The sequence below is a fragment of the Bombus terrestris genome, chromosome 1 (assembly GCF_910591885.1).
Source record: "Bombus terrestris chromosome 1, iyBomTerr1.2, whole genome shotgun sequence".
Taxonomy (NCBI): Eukaryota; Metazoa; Arthropoda; class Insecta; order Hymenoptera; family Apidae; genus Bombus; species Bombus terrestris.
This window is the reverse complement of record NC_063269.1, coordinates 450,481-470,420: the sequence shown is the minus strand read 5'-3', so window position 1 is coordinate 470,420 and position 19,940 is coordinate 450,481. Positions and strand designations below refer to the sequence as shown.

Below are 19,940 nucleotides of genomic sequence, written 5' to 3'. Positions count from 1 at the left end.
AGTCTCTTCGTTACAGTTTATTCGCTTTGACGAGCTCGGTCGGAAATCGTGATCGATACGTCCTATCCTGAGGTGTTTGAGGTTTCTTGAGCTGGGATTATGATCGTCCAATGCGATTGGAACGGAGAACTCGAACGGAGGTGTTTGAATAATTTTTTTCGTGGAAATTGTCGACGATATCGTTCCATGTTACGCGTAATTTTCAAGATCGATTTAAACGATGTCGTCGTTATTACCGTCCTCGTGTTTCGTTTTGCTCTACAAATGAAAACGAAGATTCTATTTTAATAGAATTATCGTAATATCGCTCCGTACAAAAACTGCTTTTATGATCGCTTTTAGAAGATTTTAAAATGATTTTTCTAATTACCGACAAATTTCACGTTTCTTATATGCATTTTCTGATAAAAAAATGGCTATACTTTTGTTAGACTAGAACGATACTTTTTCGATATATCGTTCCACGTATTTCTTTCTTAATTTGCTCGTCGAATTTGGTCAGGCTGTGGGATCTACGTTGAATTATTTTTAATCGTAATAACGGTTTTGACGAGACGCGAACGGGTTCGCGTGCAGCCGGCACGCACCGATAATTGACACGAACTCGATAAATTACTAATTAGCGAACGCGTATTGTCGCAAAATGCGGCCACCGATTCGCGTCGAATATTATCGACAATTCGACGGTTACGGTCGATGGATACTTCGCTAAAGCGTATTTCCGCGGCTCCTTTGCAATTTGATAACGATCGAATGTTTCACGGTGGCGTTTCGACCGTTCGTTTACGCGTAAAGTCTAGCAGCACAGACTCTGCACCAGTCGGAGCGTTTGTCATTTTGAAAATTCGCTTAATACATATTTCTAATGCCCCTTTTGTATGTATGCGTGTCTGTATAAATATATATATATATCGTACCGTGTCCCTGTCTTTTCGGGTGACCGATCTGATCGTCACGAGGCTCGCGGACGCCGCGGTAACAAAAGGCACGATTAAAGCTCGATTAAAGTCGCCCAATAGCTATCGAAAGAACGATCGAGAAAGGAAAATGCGAACGATAGGAAACAGCGATCGCAGATTACCAGGCAAACTATATCGATCGGTCGATACCGTGTTAATTACAGTCTGCGTAAAGATACCTTTCCAGAAAGGATATGTAACTTGTAGGATAAATTTCGATAAAGCATTTTTCACGTACGAAAGCAGGAGTGAAACAACGAGAAAGACGCGTACTCGCGATAAACCTCGACTGCGAAAAAAGCCAAGCGTACAATAAAGTTTTACGATCGGCCGATGCGAAAGTTTTACGAGCGTCCCTGGAAAAGAGAACTCTCCGTCAACCATCCATCCGATATGATTGCAGAACGGTTTGAACGAGACCAGGAGGGATCGTATTTTGCGCACTTACGTGCGAAACACCTATCGTTACCACCTTCACGAGATCTACTCGACCCTCCGTAACGAGTACACGGACTGGGAGAGAGGCGAGCAGAGTCCGTCAGCGATCTGCGAGGGCCTTCTGTCCCTGCTCGGCGACGGTCAGGTCGCTGCTCCTCTCCTAAGGCTCGCGTTGCTACACTCGGCGTCCGGAGGACGTGGTTACTTTTTGCATTTTCAGCTCGGCGACCGACCAAGTCAAAGGGGCGAGGAGGTGCCCTATCTTTTGGGGATACCTCTTCTTCGCGGAGAGGTCGTGTCCGTTCTCTTCGCCCAAGTCAACTACACTTTGGCCGATGAGAACCTGTCCAAACTGCTGGTCCACTACTTGGCCAACTTCGTAAGACGCGGGTGAGTCTTTCCGTCTTTGTTCCCTGTTTGCCAAGTTGGTTCTCGGCTTTGCATTTTACTCGCACGGTCGTGCAGACGCGATTGTACTCTGCTCCACTCTGTTTCCTTTTGTCGACTGGATTCGTCGGAAAGGTTCGTTTTCAGCGTGATATCGAGCGATCTGTTCGACGCTCGTCGACTTGGTTTCCACGTCAAGTACGTTTTTATTTCTCTCGGTTAGATCCTTATTTTTCAATATTCCATCGCGTATTTACGAAGAATTTAATCAAGACTTGACGATAGATTAAAAATTTGCCAACACGACGCTGAGAAATTGCTTAATCGCGCGCCTTTGTACGAGATTAAAGGAAATATTTTCATTTTAAGAAATTACTTTTTAATTTTCCATTGCTACAGCACTCGAGTAAAACGGCCGAGGTATTTAATTAACTAGAATTATATTTTTTCGAGAGCTCTGAACAATTTTTTAATTAATCAAACGCACGTTCTCCCCGAAAGCTTGCCTTTCTATTTTTATTTCCTGAACGATCGACTAAAAAGTAAGATTCTTTAAGAGCAATCGTAAAATTAAAAGTGCATCCAGCACGGCGTCGAAAGTCGTGAGAAAACAGTCCCGAAAGTTTCGTGAAACGGTGCTATTATCGTTAAAGAAAATTGCTTTGATAAACCTTAGATTTTTCACTTTATTACAACGATGCTCGACGAGGAAACGACGTTCAAGTCGATCCATTTTTCTGTCTTACCGTGGAATCTAATTTTTATGCTCGCAAATCATGAATATCGCGTTTAATTGGCCCAACGGACAAGATGATCACAGTCTCGAGACCAGTGCGCAACGCAATTTTCATGCAAATACGATTTTACCTAGCTCGAGCATCAACGCGAACCGTTCCAAGTTCGATTAAAATTTCTGTTGCGTTTAAAATTTCAGAATCGCAAACTTTTTCCTTTTTCGCGTCCATGGTAGCTGAGATTTCGGTTAAAAATGCAAGTAAAATCTTACTTCTTATCTCCTTTGCAATTCTTTTCTTGTTCTCGCAACGAAATCTCGTTATCGTTTTTCTTCGTAATTTAACAGCTCGAAACTATCCACGATCACGGTCGATCCATCGGTGAATTCTATGGCAACAGATGATAGAAACTCCTTACAATTATTTCTAACTTCGGCAAAAGACAAGTAAAACCGAAGGGGAAACTTTCTGCTTGCAAACTTTTCGTTTTCACCCAAAAGAACGCTTTCTTTCCACTTGCTGCAACTTTGAAAGAAATTAGAACCGTCTCGATATCGCAACGCGCATACGCGATACTCCCATCGATGTCGTTATCGAAATATCAACGTCTTAATCGACATGATCGCAGCGGCTCCGATCGCGAAACTTTAATCAACACGTCCGGCACACTTTTCAAATTACCGACACGCTTAGTTTTCCGATCGGCTTCGAGTCGAAACGATCGAAACCGACGGACGAGAGTCGATCGTTTTTCTTAATTTCGGCGATTTAAAGCGGAAGAAGTTGCGCGTGTTGGGACGACGACTATGGGGAACCGAGGCAGCACCGCCAGCAATTCTGATAACGGAGCAAATGGCAACGTAGTCAGCTGCAAGTTCTAAACTTACAATTACGATGACGCGAGGCTAGTTTCTTGTTACGTGCTGCCGCGTTTCCCGAACCGAATACAATTAGCTAAAGTTACGCGTTTCTCGAGTTAGAGTTGGACTAATAATATAATCATTGGATTAGAGCGCGTTGTGTAATTCGATATCGATATGACATGTCCCTGACTCTCTAATCAGACGGTAGAAGATAATTACATCGAGACAGTATCAGATAATTTCTCGCGAAGATTAGTTTCGAGCAGTAGAAAAATCAATTTTCGAGAAAATCAAATTGACGCGAGAGAAGATCGAAACGCGGCCAACTTTGATTCTACGGATTTTTTGACTTTAAACGGTTAACGTATTTTCAACGATTTAACGATTTCATATAGTTTTTCCCGAATAAAATTTACATCTAAGGGAAAGATGTACATATAACGTTTAAGATTAAGTAACGTTTGAAAGAAACTCGAGAAAATGTGTTTAGATCTATCGTTGAACGCACAAAGAGTATAACACGAAAATCAAACGAGCAAAAAAGAAAAAAAAAGTATCATTATCGTTTAAGATTTGATTCAACGATTCTGCGTCACCACGCACGCATCTCCTCGAATTTCAACCCGTTTCGTTGATTCTTTTATTCTCACGTAAGCGAGAACGCGACATTTTTCTTTTCTCTTTCTTTCTTTCTTTCTTTCTTTTTTGCTCTTTGCTCGAACATATAATAGCACGCAGATCCGAAAGAAAAAAGAAACGCGGATGTGTTTGCCAAATCGTAGGAATCTGTAATCGCTTTTATCTGTGTTAAATGTGCTCTGTAACAAGACGAACGTACCCCATAGTCCCCGGATTTTGAATAGTATAGCGAGATAGCCGATCAAGGTTCAGAGCACGATCTGTATCTATAGCAGAGACCGTTTGATCGAGACGCGTGCGTTGGCGCACACGCGATGTTTCAGGGACCCGAACGGCGTCAGCCCGTTGACATCGGGATCCGACGGGCTTCCGACCAGCCCGCCGTTTTGGGATTCGTACGATTCGATAAATCAGCTGTACCTAGAGGCCGGTCGTAGCACGGAAATGCGGTCGCATTACAGGGGCCATAAGATGTCTCTGTGGTTGAATCTGTTGCCGCAACTACATCGACCCGGATACGAAATCAGCATGCGTCATCATCATCTGGTCGACAGCCCTAGCCTGTACGAAGGTGCGGTGCGCCAGCAGACCGAAGCGCTACCGTTGCCAGCGCCTCCGCTCCCGGTGCCGTCACCCACCGAGCCATCCTCGATCTCGAGCGCGATATCGACCACCGAGTGTACGCCGAACGCTACGGTCGCCACCACCGTGGCGACTACCTCGAGAACTTTCCAGCATCCGAAGCTGGGCCCAGCGCCTAACAATATTCTTAGAAAGCTGGCCTCCACTTATTATCAAAGCTACACCACAGCCCTCACAGTCACCATAGCCATTGGCGTATTTCTCTTGATACTGAACATTCTCATTTTCGCTGGCATCTATCATCAGAGGGACAAGAACGCTTCGAACGCGGCTGGAGGTTTATCTTCGGGCTTTGGAGATAAGAAGAAGGAGGAGCTATTGGAAGCAGGGTGTTCCGGTATCGAGGTGTCCTCGGGAAAGCAGAGACTATCTTCCTTGAATCTGATGGACTCGCCGTCTTCGAGTCCGCCACCGCATAAAGCGAAACTGGTGCAGGAGTTGGAATTACAGTTGCAGGAGTTCCAATGTTCTCCGCCTCCAGGCGGTGGCAAGAGAGCGTTAGAACCACCGTTGTATAGTAGAAGTCCGTGCGTCCAGAGGACGCGCACTCCATCGCCTTGCGTAGACGCGACCACTGCCAGGATGGACGACGACGACGACGACGACGACGACGACGACGGCGGCGACGACGATGGGGATAGCAACAGCGACGATAACGACGACGAGAATCTTCCAGAACCTCCACCGCCTCCGAAAGCTCCAGCGCCCAACGTCAGCCTGTCCTGTCCAGGAATCCTCAGGCAACCCGGTACACCCGGTAGCGCCAAGAAACGTGTTCAGATCCAAGAAATTTCCGTATGAGGAGAGTACCTCTTGCAATCTCCTTTTGCCGAAAACTCGTTCCGACTGGCCCATTCCGACCATTCCTAGTAAACCTGTCGAGCGATCCTCGATCGTCGCTACCGCTGGCGGTAGTCGACCAACAGCTTCGACCAAGAAGAAATTCAGCGTTTCGAGCGTTCCAAGCCAAAGTCCGTTGTTGCAACGCGCCATAACTTTCAGACGTTGCATATTCGCCTCTGTCGAGAGTTTCTTCGCGCTTAAGAATTTTAGATTCTGCATAGGCCTAGTTGCGAGAGGATCGGCAGTTTGGAAAAGTCACGGTTTACGGTTTTAACGTCGCGCTCGGGAGAATATTCGTAGCCAAAGATCGATGCCAGCTTAGTATCTGTCTTCGAAGAATCGATAAACGGATTGACGAAGACGCATAAGACGGCAAATAAAAGCACAAATCGATGGCCTTAAAAGAATTCGTTACTCGAAGCGACATAATAGACGCGACGGGAAGCAACGTCAAAGTCGAATCAGGCAAGCCACGTTCCTACGAGATTCGACGGAGATATTTTCCAATATTTCTTACGACTCGATGAAAAGCGGTGAAAAGGAAGAAGCAACGGAACGGACGGAATGATAACGACGGATAAACAACAACGGAGGAAAACGCAGCGTCTCCCACTGGAGGGAAATTTTCGCAACGATTTTATTGATTGTTGATCGCGTGAATATATTTCGTACGTTCAAATTTGTCATAGATCCATCGAATTTAAATTTAAACGGTGCTCGATTTGTTTGCCCGAGTTTGTTCGAGCACGAGCGATATCGAGAAGTCGTCAAGTTTTACGATATCCTTCCTTCAGGCAAGAAACATCTCGCACAAAAAGCATCGACTCTTTGTCTTCCTCCTTCGAAAGCTATACACACGGTGGACGGTGAAGAATCGGAGAGAAGTTGGATAGAAAAAAACGATGAACGAGAGATGGATACCGACAGCGTCGGCGTCGAGTAGATGTTGAACCGTCGCCGAGAGTCGTCGTCGCGACGCTCGACACTGTGAAACGAGGGGATTGATATAATCTCAGGAACCCAAAAGACAAGGCGCGCGCCGAGGAAGCCCAGCAGGATACCTCGGGCTTCCTTCATCCTGATTTGTCGGAGCACTAAGTGGAATTATTCGAGGAATTGGAAGGTCTGACCTCGGCTTTCCGGATCTCGTTTTGTTTTTCGGTCGAGAGCAGGAAGTCGTACGGGAGCAAATGGACCTGATCAAGCGAAACTCCGCAGGTTCGCCACTAAAGGAGCCTGCTAGCTAATGAATTGACGAATCTGAAGTTCTCGTCGGTATAATCGCGAGTGTTCTTAGTTACATACGTGAAAAAGGGAGAGAGAAAGGGAGAGAGAGAAAGGGAGAGAGAAAGTGAGAGAGAAAAGGAGAGAGATAGACAGACAGACAGACAGACAGATAGATAGATAGATAGATAGATAGATAGAGAGAGAGAGAGAGAGAGAGAGAGAGAGAGTATGTGTGTGTGTGTGTGTGTGTGAGACAGTGAGAGAGCGAGAGAGTGAGAGACAAGAGGAAAAATCGTAGTGCGAGTGTCAGAGTGACAGATGATGAGAATGAAATGGATAACAGTTGGTGAAGTAGGAAATATAAATTGTATATTATATTCGATGCCAGGGAATATGATTGGAACGTTGGAAGAAAAAAGTGGATCCATCCTGAGTGTATTTTTTCGTTTCTCCTTGGAGCGTGCCGACAGGAACGGTTCTTGTCGAATTTGGGATTGCTTGGATGAAATTTTGCTTTCTGCCTCGTTCCATATTTATTTTTTCATCTCCTAGTATGTACGTAAATGCGTATCAATTATATTCGTTTGTAACTTAATTTCGAACGTACGATCCAACTATGTATCTGATGTATTTTTCTTTATAAGAAAATTGCTGTTACAAAATGATTCTTACTACCTTCGAAGGTACGCGAATAATAGTTGCCCTGTTTTCCGACATCCGACCATTTATTTGATAAGGAAACGTATCTGGCGCCAAACCTCACTGGTTATTATCGAACGTTTAATTTTTTTATATATAAACGGTACGAATATTCCTCTCGAAATAAATTATATCGGTTGACGTTGATATAGACGCAAACCGTAAGCACTTTCATCGTCGATGAAGCTGCCGATCGGTAATTTTGAGAATGTCGCGTCCTCTTTTAAGCGTGTACCGTTGACAAATGCTGGTGTTTACGAGCGACGTTCCTCGCTGTTCCCCATTCCCTCCGACAAATTAGCCTTGATTAAGTTTCGCCGAATAGTGGAACAAGATTAGCCGTTTGTCAAGTTGATAACTAAAAACGTTCAGCACCTGACTTGCGCGAAATATATTTATTTTAAATTAAACGTTCCTTGTCGAAAGTATTTACAACGTTCGAGAATTCTAACGATTGACAGATTAAATGGTAAAGGACGATATGGCATTTACCTCTTCGAGCGGAGAAATATGTAAGTTAAAGTACCCGACGCGAAAGTTTCTATTCCATATCAAGTAGTAACAGGCAACGATAGTCAGACGCGAAAGTAGCCACACAATGAGACTTTAACATTACGAAAGGGATGAAATGCCGATTAAAATTCTCGTGTCTTTCCTAGAATATCTACAATTACGTTTAACAAATTTGAATATCCCACTTGTTATAAGCAAATTGTTTCGATTAAAGTTAAAGTTTATGATATTGAACAATTTTCAGCTAAAATTAGACTTTGATCGTCTTCGTGAAGCGAAATAGAAATATTCATTGGGCCGCTATTAAAACGACCGAGGTTAGTTTCCCTTTCGTTACGATGAACGACTTTTTAATTATTTAGTTTCCTTCTTCACGGTTGTTTGAAAGATATTCTTACTTTTTAGAACATTCCCCGAAAAACGCAAAAGGAAAATTCAAATCAAAGAACGCCACGTTCTTGCTAAAATTTCTTCCTTTTCATCGCTAAACTGAAACCACTAGCTCCTTCCTATCGATTCGTCGTTCTACCAACGCACCTACTTCCGGCAAATTTTCTATTGCACCTTTTTCCTAATATCCCTCTAAGAAACATTTTTCATTCTCCGTCTTACTGTCGTTTCTTTCTTTTTTTTTTTTTGTTTCTTTCGTATCGGTGATAGAGGCAACTGCGATCGAGAAACGCAAAGCCAACGATCGATACCGGAAATAAGAGACAGTCGGATCCCGATAACGAAGGAGAAACGAGTCGTTGCGAGTTTTCGTGCGAGTTTGGAACGTAACGAAAGAGCGAAAAAAGAAAAAAGGAAAAAGGAAAAAGAAAAAAGTAAAAAGAAAAAAACTGGAAGGAAAGGGAAAAAAGGAAACCGCGTGTGGGGCCAGCCGTAAGTAAAATCTAACTACTAATTTAGTTTAGGCGGACAACGCCCGTCACCGTGAAAAAATTCGTGTATCTTTGCGCCCGGAAGAAATTGTCGATCTCATCGGAACGACTTTTCGAGCCTCGACGTGGTTTGAATTTTGAACGAAAGAAACGAAGGGAGATTGCGAAAGAAATTTTGCGTGCCCGTGTGTATGCGTGTAAAATTACGAGAGGCAGAGAGAAAGAAGTTGGAATGTCCTGTCGTTGAAAAACTTTCGTCGATGAATCGGCGGATCCTCGATTTCGATCATTTGTTCGCGCGTTTCTTCTTCGACGATCCTTTCGAACGATGGTCGATGTTCGTTGAAACGTAGCTCTGAATTTTCAGAAAGTTTCTCGATGAATTAACGCGCGAAACACCGATGTCTTCAGCGTCATTTACATACGGAATCGAAAGAAGACATACATGTACACTTACACGTACGCGAATGCGAAGGTCACGTGCATACACTGGTACACGTACACGATTATCAATGTTTGGAATGTTGGGATTTGTTTAAATAAATACTTAAAGCATTTAAAACGTAAGCATCGTTGGTACTTTGACTAAAATTCTTGTTACGCACGATCTTTCCCTGTTGTCTTCGTTTTATAAGTCACGTTACTCGTATTTTACTTGTATTTATTTACGTTTCTGTTCCGCGTTACCATGATTCGACGTGCTATATGATACGAGCAACAATTTCAGCCATTTTCTTTTTATCGATCTTATCTTTTATTTATTTTAGATTTTTCGGATTTAGTTTATCGATTTACATAATTTTATGTCGTTTCTGTGCTCTAATTATAGACATTCGTAGATCGATCGAAACTCTTCCTAGCCAGCGAGCGTGGCCACGTCGAATCGTTTGTTCCTGATCCGAATAGGTAAGTGCTAATCTCGTTTTATATTATAATATCGTACACGATCACCGTGTTATTTCACGTGAAAATCAAGCATTTGGCTGCAACGAACATTTCAAATATCTTTGCATAAGTTAAGCAACGTTTCTTATCGATCTTGCAAATTTTTCTCGATAAATATAGGGAAAAACGCCTCGAAAGAGATCGTTGCCACGTTTAAAGAAATGTACTTACGAGTATATCTGACCACCGACAAGTTACTTCATCGAATAATTAGTTTTGTAAATAATAGAATTGTTCTTTCGTTACGTACGAAGAATATCTTCTTCTATCGCAATCGCCAAGTTCCTTCCAATTTCCTCAAGATCCATTGGTTGTGGCGTTTCTCAGAAACTTTGAACGGATTATTTTTCTCATACGCAAACGCGTATGGTAGATAATTTCTTTAATCGATTAATGTAATTACCTTCGTTAAGAGTCTATTAGCTATTACCAGTTTGGTGGGATCGAGCTAAAGCTCTCCTTCGAATCAACGGTTAACCTCTCGGAATCCACGAGTGGGTATAAATTCTGTTTGCCATTACTCGGAAACTCCTCTTACTTGCCGTACCGTCACCGTTCATTTTCGACAAGGGCTTTGAGTTATGCGTTACGCTTTCGGCTACAAGTTCGCGCAACAAACGTTCATTTCCTTTTAACATCGTAAAGCGTACTGCGCGATATTCGGATTACGAATTAAGACGTAGTTCAACGACGAAAACCTCGTAGAAAATTTGACAAAATTTACTTTACGTATCTCTAACCGGTTTATTTCCATTTGCGAGGAAATCGAACCGTTTTCTTTTTTTTTTTTTTTTTTAATTCTTCGCTAAACCATCGTTACGTATCGCTATAAAAAGCGTCACGCCACAGCGAAAATCGTAACGAACCCTAGGCTTGAAAACCATTTAGAATCTCCGTTCTTCATTTTTCTCGCGACGAATTAGCTTACCCGGTCTCGATCTACGATTCAACGAACTACTTTCAACCTGAACGAACCGAATTCCACCTTAGAGAAAGAAAGAAAGAGAGAAGGGAGGAAGGAAAGAAAGAAAGGAAAAAGACGAAACAACAGGCGGTAAAAATGAGAATAAACGATAACTGCGAAAATAAATTCCAAGAGTCCGACTGCTTTGAGCTCAAACAAGCTGCGAAAAAAAAAAAGAAAAAGAAAAACAGCTCAGAGAAGAGATAACAAACGGAATCCAAGGAGGAGACAGGTCGAAAAACGCCGTGCATCTCGCGTGAAAGGTGCGCGAAAGAAGAGGTGGCAGAGAGGACACGCGTCCTCTTTCTTCTACACCTCGTTCTCGTCTTCGTTCTTCTCTCCCGAGGCGGTGCTCCGTTTCCTCGCGAAACGCCCGGGTTCGTTTCGATCACGGTGCAAGCAGGCCGTTCCTCCTCGAGGATCCTCTCGCCACCGTCGGCGACGCCAGCTGCCGTGAAAACCACGGAGACACTCGATGTTTTAGGGTAATGGAAATTCCGGTCCCCTCGCGGCTCCTCGAGAACGAGCAATCTCGAGGATCGTTTCTGGCTCAGCTATATACCGCGCACCTCCTTGGCCTGCCAAAGTGGCACGTGTGACGAACCCGCGTATACGTGTGAGTTCGGTAACTGAAATTGTACCCGGCTACGTGCGTTTGTGTGCTGTCTTTCTTCGTATCCAGAATGTGCCTGGAATATCGAACTTTTCTAACTACGTACGTACATGCAAAACGAATAATCCTACAGAATGAAGGAACTCATTCTACTACTAAGGAAACTTGTACAACTTCTACGAGTAACTTGCTACGATTATTACGATTAAAAGAACGCACGGTATATCCGTAGTAAACACAGTAATACAGCGACAAACGAATGAAAGAAGAGATTTTTAAAATATCAGGTATACAGGACGTTTATTTCGTCCGCTTTAAGATGTACGAAGGAACAGTCCGATGACTAAAAGATGGATCTGAAACATGTAAACATGTACATTGTACTTGAAATGATTTTGAATAGAAAATTCCTGATAATTTTTAGCGACAATTCGAAATAAGAAATTGAACGTTTCATTATGTTTGCTCGAAATTTGTATTATTTTACGTGAGATGGTAAAGTATTTACAACTCCGATCGTAAATATCAAGACGATCGCTAGTCCTGTATAAAACGCGCCGATGTTCACCCACTTCGCATCGATATAAGACAAATGGAAAATTTGCGGATACAGAAATGGAATGGCCTTGTTGAAATATGGTATAAGCTAATGACAAGCGGATAAGCGGTGAACATTTCAAGACTACAAAGATCGTAATTGCGCATCGATTCTTTCCATGCCAAATGCTTCCCGTGACAGTGGCCCGACTCGTGATCGCTCGAAAGTAAATTAAGTAAATTAGATAATCTCGCAACCTCGATTCTACAAAACTATAATTCCCATATCTTTTAAACCAATTGTTTTCAAACATTTGTATCTTAATATTTTATTTACAGAGACTAGACAAATATAGTTCCGTTTTAAAAAGGACAGGGGACTGTGAAAATTCTTCGCACGTTCGGAAGAAGAAGGAAAGATCGTGCCTCGAAATATTCGACCGACCGAAGCATGGCGCCATTAGTCGAAAAGGAACGACCATCGTTCGGTTCTCGTTCGTCCCTTTCCGCCGCGTTTCCTTCGGCACGGCGCACATCCTCTCGCCCTCCCGACGACGACCGCGACGTCGATGAGGCTCGTATCGACGTCTCGCGGTGTTCCTTGCGGAGGGTGGCCGAAGCTCGAGCTTTAATGGGGTGCTTGCCGCCTCTTAAGGGCCGAGCCAACGAGATGTGCCGCGGGCTGAAGTATAATTAGTCATGCCATACAGTCGGAGGCATAGACCGATATATACCGGCCATGTTACGGCTATAACGCCGCTATGGTTCGAAAGCGAATGCGCGTCGTCGTGTGCGCGCCAACAACCTCTGTAACGAAAGGGTTCCAAGTTCCAAGTTCTAGTTAAAAAGTTGATAAATTCTAAAAATCGCGATACAAACAGAAATTTGACTACGAGAAAAATTTCGAAACGCGAATTCTCGGATAATGTTCGAGTTAGTTTTCGGCGAAAGCAGCTTGCTACCTTCTATTCTCTCCCTTGAGGCCTCTGAATGGTCGGTAGCAGTTTGGCGGATCGGATTACCCATATTGCCGCATCCTCGGATTCATCAGCGAGCCGATAATCCAGGATCCTGTAGGGCTTCGAGACGCACGTCACATTTACTCGCAAGTCGTGACTGAGAATAGCAGCACCTGCTTATTCTGATCGATTCGCGATGATTTAAGCGGTCCAGCGCCATTACCCTATGAATATAAATACTCGGCTCTTTTTCCCCTTTCTCTCTATGCTTGGCGACTCGCGGCTTTCGCGATGCGTCTAAGCCTTTCATCTGTCGAAACAAACAACTTTCAAACACGATCCACCTTTCTATGTGGATCGCGTTTTCGATAGCCCAGTGCGCCAAAAACGCCGCGTCGTCACTTTCAAAATCGTCCGAACTTTCGTATCATACGTAGTATTCGCCAATCGCGTAGAAACGCCGCAAGTTCCAGCGATCGAACGAAACAGAATCTTCTCGGGATACAGAGACGGCCTACGTCTCTCGGCATTCGGACAGAATCGTAGAATTCCTCGTTAGTCGATCGATAGTTCGCCATCGAGGCTCCGCTTCTCTTCAACGCGAACAAGTTTAATTCGCCAGGTAATAAAGTGTCTTTGTTGAATCGCGAATACGTAGAATAAGAAATCGAATCGTACGATACGAAGAAGGAAGAAAGAAAGTTATTCGGCATCCCGTAATTCGGTATTGCGTTCATTTCGATCGGTATCGGAGGATGCGGTTGACTTCTTATGATTCTTATTAATTCTTCGGACCTGTATTACAAAGGTCTCGCGATAAATACCGTAATCCGGAAATCACGTAATTTTATTGCGGCAACTACGAACGCGTTGCCGCCAAGCAACCGTACTATAAACCGTACTATAAAGATTATTCGCCGTTTTCTCCTATCAAACTTGTCTTACTTACCACGATGGTCTGTCCTTTGACGAGTCTGCCTTTTCAACAGTTATGGATGCACGACGAATGCCGGTGAATCTTGACTCGAATAGGATACGAACGTCTTACCAAGTTTTAAAATAACGGACATGCCGCAACATTTAAACTTCCTTTTATCCGTCTTTGGAATCGTTACATTGGAATTACCCGACTTCTTCTCTATTCGCTCGTTGTGTCGTATCGTCTGGATAGAGGGACGCTTTCATTTTTAGGCTTTCGATTCGATTCGTTTCGTGAGATGCGCTTCGACGAAGAACAAGGTACAGCGTTTAAGCTTTACTACAAGACTGAGCGATGACCTCGTTTGTACTAATTGATCGCTGACGTACAGCAGCTTTGCGAGATAAACGACAAATAAACGGATCGTATGTCGACTGTAAAGCGCTATCGATCAGGGACGCCTTCTTCCATTATCGACGTACGAGTAATTATGATTATCGGTGAAAAGGCGACAACAGACAGGTAAATATCGTTAAGCACCCAGTATTGAAAATCTTGGACGATATTTAATCAGATTCGTATTGTAAATATTAAAAATATCGAGCTTTGCCATAATTTTATGGATCCGGCATGTACATATTTTCGATTAACTTTACCTTTAGAGGATGTAAAATTATTAACTGCCCTTTTTTTTCGCCTAATAGTTTTCAGCGCGTAGAATCGAAAAACGCTCGACTCTATTATACGTACGCGCATCTTTTGAACCGCTAATTAAATTCTTCAGTTAAGATAGATAGAAGGCAGCGTTGAAACAAAACAAAAAAAAAAAAAAAAAAGAAAGAAAGAAAAAGAAAAAGATAGCACCGGAGGAGAGCTTTCCGACGAAAGTACGATACATAGTATTTGGCTGGCACACGAGCACATGACACGAGTTAAGGCTTAAAGCATTTGACGGTCGTTTACGAGCAACATACTGCGCGTGCAGCGATAACACCTCCGTTATGGATATCACTCCGTTTTATGATCGTATGAAAGACATTTTTGAAATAAAATCCTGACGCCCTTTACCGTCGTTAAAGAGTACATTGTGATTCCTATACTTGCTCGCTTCGTTCCACGATTCTTTGAAACTGGAATTTAGTTTATACCGTAATAAATAGAACGATCGCCTGGTATTACGAATAAAAGTCACGGCCTTCCGTCCAAATCCTCCGACGCTTTATACTATATTTACCAATTACTACAAAATTCTATGTCTTTATCTCGTTTAATTTCAGCAGCAGCTTGACAGATAAATTTCTTAAGGAAACCAAGTTACTCTGCGATATTCGAAACTCGTCGTTTCAATATTAATTCTGTGTTAAAAGTCGACTTTAGCAAGTAGCAATTAAGGTGGTTAGTTAGATGCGTACATATACTCGTATCGGATGATTCGCAGAGATAAACGTCGATGAGTTTGGTTGCTTAAAGTTCGAAAGGCTGAGCAAATATTTTCTCGAAGGTAATGTTCTCTCCTGCTTTATGAAGTGCATAGATACACACACACACACACACACACACACACACACACGCATACAGAGCCAAGGAGCTGTAACACCGGGCTAAGACTGTAAACTCTGTTTACGATGATGTAAAAAACGCTTTTGACGCGAGCTTCTTATACCTCACGAGCTGGATGTAGTATAATATGGAGCTTAGGTCGTAAGTTCGTTTTACTTAGGATTTCAAAGGAACCGGTGTCTGACTTTTCGAAACGAAAATCTTACACGTTTCAAAGAAGTTGGAAAGTTAAATCGATCTTTAACAGACTTACGCGCAATTTGTAAGATAAAGAAATAACCATCGACGAAATAAGACAACGTTAAACAATTCGGAAGGATCGTATATTAAAGTAAGTACGAAATTATTGTATTTAGGGGCTGAAATCCAAGTGAAATTTCTCATAAATATAATTTAGAAAAAATTCTCTGTAGAATGTTTGCGTTTTGTTTATTACTTTATGGTAATTCGTATTACGGTTTATTGTACGTTTAAATTTACGGCGCTTTGAATAATCGCGATATTCTCAGTTCTATTACCAGAAAGCATCGTAGCCGCCTTCTCCATCCTTTCGATACGTCATAGAGACAACGTCTCCATTCTTTGGCGGTGCTCGTCGTTTCGCTTGCCATTTCGAAACTATCTAGCAACGCATCCTCTAAAACTCTAAACGGTCGCGTCATCGACACCTCGTATCCGGCTAGCCGTCTATCGACACTCATAAATTATGCCAAGGCTAGATAGTCGTCGACTATCTACCATAAAATCGTCAAGAAAATGCGTTACATATTAGTTACATATTAGTATCATATTAGTGTCATATTAGCGTCATATTAGTGTTTATCGATGACGATAGCGTGCAGATTTTAAACGCTATCTGATACCAAAGAGAACTGTGCCGATACAATGGAGTTTGTTAATTATGTGACACCGATAACGATAACGCTACATGTATCTATCCGATATTGAGTAATATTTTCGATTCGCGCGGATCTCGTTCTTTGCTACCATTTATCGGTCCATGAAAAAAGATACGAACCATTTTTAAATGAGATCTCGTTTGAAACGTTCGATCAGTCCGTTCGTTCGATCCAATGTTTCTCACGTATCTATATACATAGTATGCGACAACGAAATATTCCAAAATAGCGTGTTGAAATCATTAGCGATAACTCGATCGCTATAAAAGTGAAATATTCCACGAATTTAAGGACAATCTGCTTTCGATTCCTTTTCACGCGCGATATCGTTGAAACCGCATCATAAAAAACCACGCTAAAGTTTCAAACGATATTTTCTACTTTTTTCTTGGAATCATGTCCGTTATCAGGGCGTTACGTGCCAAATAAAATTTCATTTAGCACGATTTCCGTTTTAGCCGTTTTCCTCGACGATTCTAATATTTCCGAAATAAATGATCTTTCTTTCGCACGATACCTTCGCGCAGACAGCCGTAGCAATCTCACGAATGAATTCCGCGTGCAGCAGGTAATTAGATAATCGCAAAGTGGCAGTGGCGAACGCGAAGGAGGCTCATTGCCGGTGCTTGGGCGATTCTATAAAAGCCAAGAGTATAAACCACGCCCGTCGTTACAGCTAACAAAGTGGATTAACGCGGCCGGTGGCGCTCTCGGCGCTCTATCCACCCTACGTTCATCCCCTACGTTCTGCCGAATAAACGAACAAACTTGTCAAGGAAATTGTTTTCAGTTCTGCGTTTTGCCGCGACTAATTCTAGAATTAGCGTGTATTTTTCAAGAAGGTGTATCGGAGAAACGATTCTTCGATCGAATACTCGATACCCGAGTTGATTTTATCGCCTTTTCCCTTCGTTTCGACGATGCAGATAGACTTGTTTCGTATTTCTTACGACGGATATAATTTTCATAATCCAATCGCAAGTGAATATAGCTTGGGGGGACATTGCTGCGATTAAGACGCCTTTCAGACCAAATTAAGATTTTCAAGCGGGATGTTTCGAAGAGGAAATAATACGGATGATAATAATAAGACACACGCGCACATTCTCCTAATCTCCTGTTCATAAAGAGCTTATCAAGATTTATACGACCTATCGAAAAACCGTCTTAGGTAATCGATAAATCGATATGGCCTGATCAAAAGGCAATGAGACCATTTTTCAGAGTTAACGTTCTAATGCAACGTAGCAGGAACAGCGTAAACGTAAAATAATAAAAACGTCGATTATACTTAATGGCAATTGGAAAGCAATGAAACCCGCCGTTGATGGAATTAGTCACTCGCGTTGTACGAGAGGTTTTTCCGTCGATAACGAGTAAAACGACCGGTGGGAAAGGAAATTAAAGAGAAAAGGAGAGAAAAAAAAGACGGTGGGGGAAAAAGCGATCGTAGAGTGAAATAACAGAAGCTTGGCGGATTTATATCGCGCAAAACTGAAAATTCTCTTTCGGTTGCGTTCTTTCGCGGCCCGCCCAACTGGATTCGACGAGGGCCATTTAAATCGTTCAACGAACATCGATTCCATCCGATCTATGGACGCGCGCCTACATACGCAGGCAAATGAGCGATTACTGGGAATATATCAGGTGGAACGCGTGTCCCCGGAATGGAACGTTTCATTCGTCAAACGGGAACAATATCGTTCCGAATCCCAATGACTCGGACGCTCTCCTTTTTTCTCTCAGTTCCTCCGCTTCAAACAATGGAATCTGAAATACGACCGACGGGAAACTCTGTTGGCCTTCTCCCTTCTGTCGCCGTTATTCTTCGAAAACGTCGATAAAGTGGTCGGTAGTGGTTACTAGCTGATATTCCAACATTGCACCGTTTCACATAATTAATAGCGAATATAAGTACTATTCGTCGTTACTATTCCAGTTTGCAAATGTCTGCTTTTTATCGAATTTTTATTCTCGTTTGACGTAAAAACATTGAAACGGTGTCACGTTCCGTTTTGAAATTTTAGCTAACCGGTCAGGTATGTAGGTTTAGAAATTTCTATACAATGATCATAGGCTATCTACGCTTACCGGTCTTGTAACGTTTAGTTTACGCAAATTACGTTACGAATAAAAGTTCAAGGCGTATCGCAACAGATGCGTTTGTCGTTTTCAACGATTTAGTTTAGTAATAGTTTACGTTTTTACCGATTTAGTTTATGAAGTAACTTGTTCGTACGAACGAACGACAGGCGAACGTACCGTGACGTTTCAAATCTTTCTTTTTCTTTTCTTCGGGTAATCTAGGTAAAAATTGAAACTCAAGAAAGGTATATTCTATGATATAAACGTTTATTGGTTAAGATCTTTTTCAAGCGAAAATTAGAATACAACCGAGTACGTTTAATATCTTTTTTCGATATCGTACTGGCAGAATATCATTTATCACACTTTTATTTGTCGGTCTTCTTTCACGGGCACTTCATATATCTATAAAGGAAAGAAAACTGATCGTTCGGTAGTTACGCTTGGCGGAACAAATTTCACACGTACGATTATATCAAACTTTATACGCTTCTTTCTATCTTTTTATCTCTTTATTATCCGCTTCTATCTCCTTGGTTTATCGTTACATGACACGAGAAAGCCAGCATTCACATCGAACTCTCTTCTTTCAGATTCCTTTTTTAAAGTTCGAGTTTAGATGAAAAAGTCTTATTAAAGAGAATGAAGTAGGCACTATCGAGGGTTTAGGCATTACGGAATACCGTTAAACCAAAAAACGTAGTTCATTCAATTTGACTTACAATAGAATCTGCCAAACCTTTATTTTAATATTCGATAAAAGCGTAGACAAAGCGAGCTTTCGGATTAATGCAGCTCTTGCATACACGTATTTTCAACAATTGGAACGATCCCGTTGGCTTTTCCCCTTTACGCTATTTTTAGAGATTTCGTTTAAATATCAATGCCCGTAATTCGAACAATGTATATCCGTTGATTCGATTTGATCAAAACGATCCTATACTTGTACTCCTATATCGGTTTATCTCTTTCGAATCGTGGAAAAAATATTTTTTAGCTCGATTTAGAAGCTTGTAAAACTTTGAGGATTTTGGTGTTCGACGAAGATCAAGGTAAAAGTGTAAGTAAAACGGACTCGCTACGTTTAGAAAATAAATTTTGTTTTCCGAGCAACTTTTAACGAATATACGTCCGGAATTTTTCTCACTGACCCAATTGTAAGAAAGGAGGAACAAATGGACACGGCCGAGTAAAAGAAAAATAAAAAATCTAAAGCTAAAGCTAAAAACGATCGTTGTTCCCTAGATCTTATTCTTGTTGTCAACATCGTGCGTTTAGTAATTAATTTCTTTAAACTTCCAAATAGTTTCCAAATAATTCCACTTGTGCGACTGTTACACGCGTCTGACGTATATTATCGGTCGTATCATCGAACGGAAAGGAGTTTCCTACTATTCCATCGTTACTTTATTACTATTTCTCTTTTAATTGCTCGTGTATTCTACTCCTTTACCGATCTCTGTGTTCAACTCGATCGTAATTCGTCGATCGAGAGAAATATCTAATCTTATCGTTGGACGAGACTTTATTCCTCTTAGAGAACTCCCTCCCTACAAGATGCTACGTGCTAGAAGATAGTTCGTACAATCGATTTTGGTTTACCACGAAATTCACGATTCATCGGTGTCGATAAA

The 19,940-nt window shown here is 42.1% G+C and overlaps 1 protein-coding gene across 3 annotated transcripts in view; it reads left to right on the top strand.

Annotated features, from left to right (window-relative positions):
• Positions 1-19,940, top strand: part of LOC100651474 (neuroligin-1) — a 149,968-nt gene that overhangs the window by 37,297 nt on the left and 92,731 nt on the right. For 2 of the 3 annotated variants that reach the window (XM_048406213.1, XM_048406215.1), the window contains exon 6: positions 1,363-1,787. In XM_048406213.1, the coding sequence (XP_048262170.1) occupies positions 1,363-1,787 (425 nt within the window). Of the gene's footprint in view, positions 1-1,362; positions 1,788-4,343; positions 9,393-19,940 lie in introns of those variants that run through there. The other variant, XM_020864355.2, reaches the window with a different exon arrangement.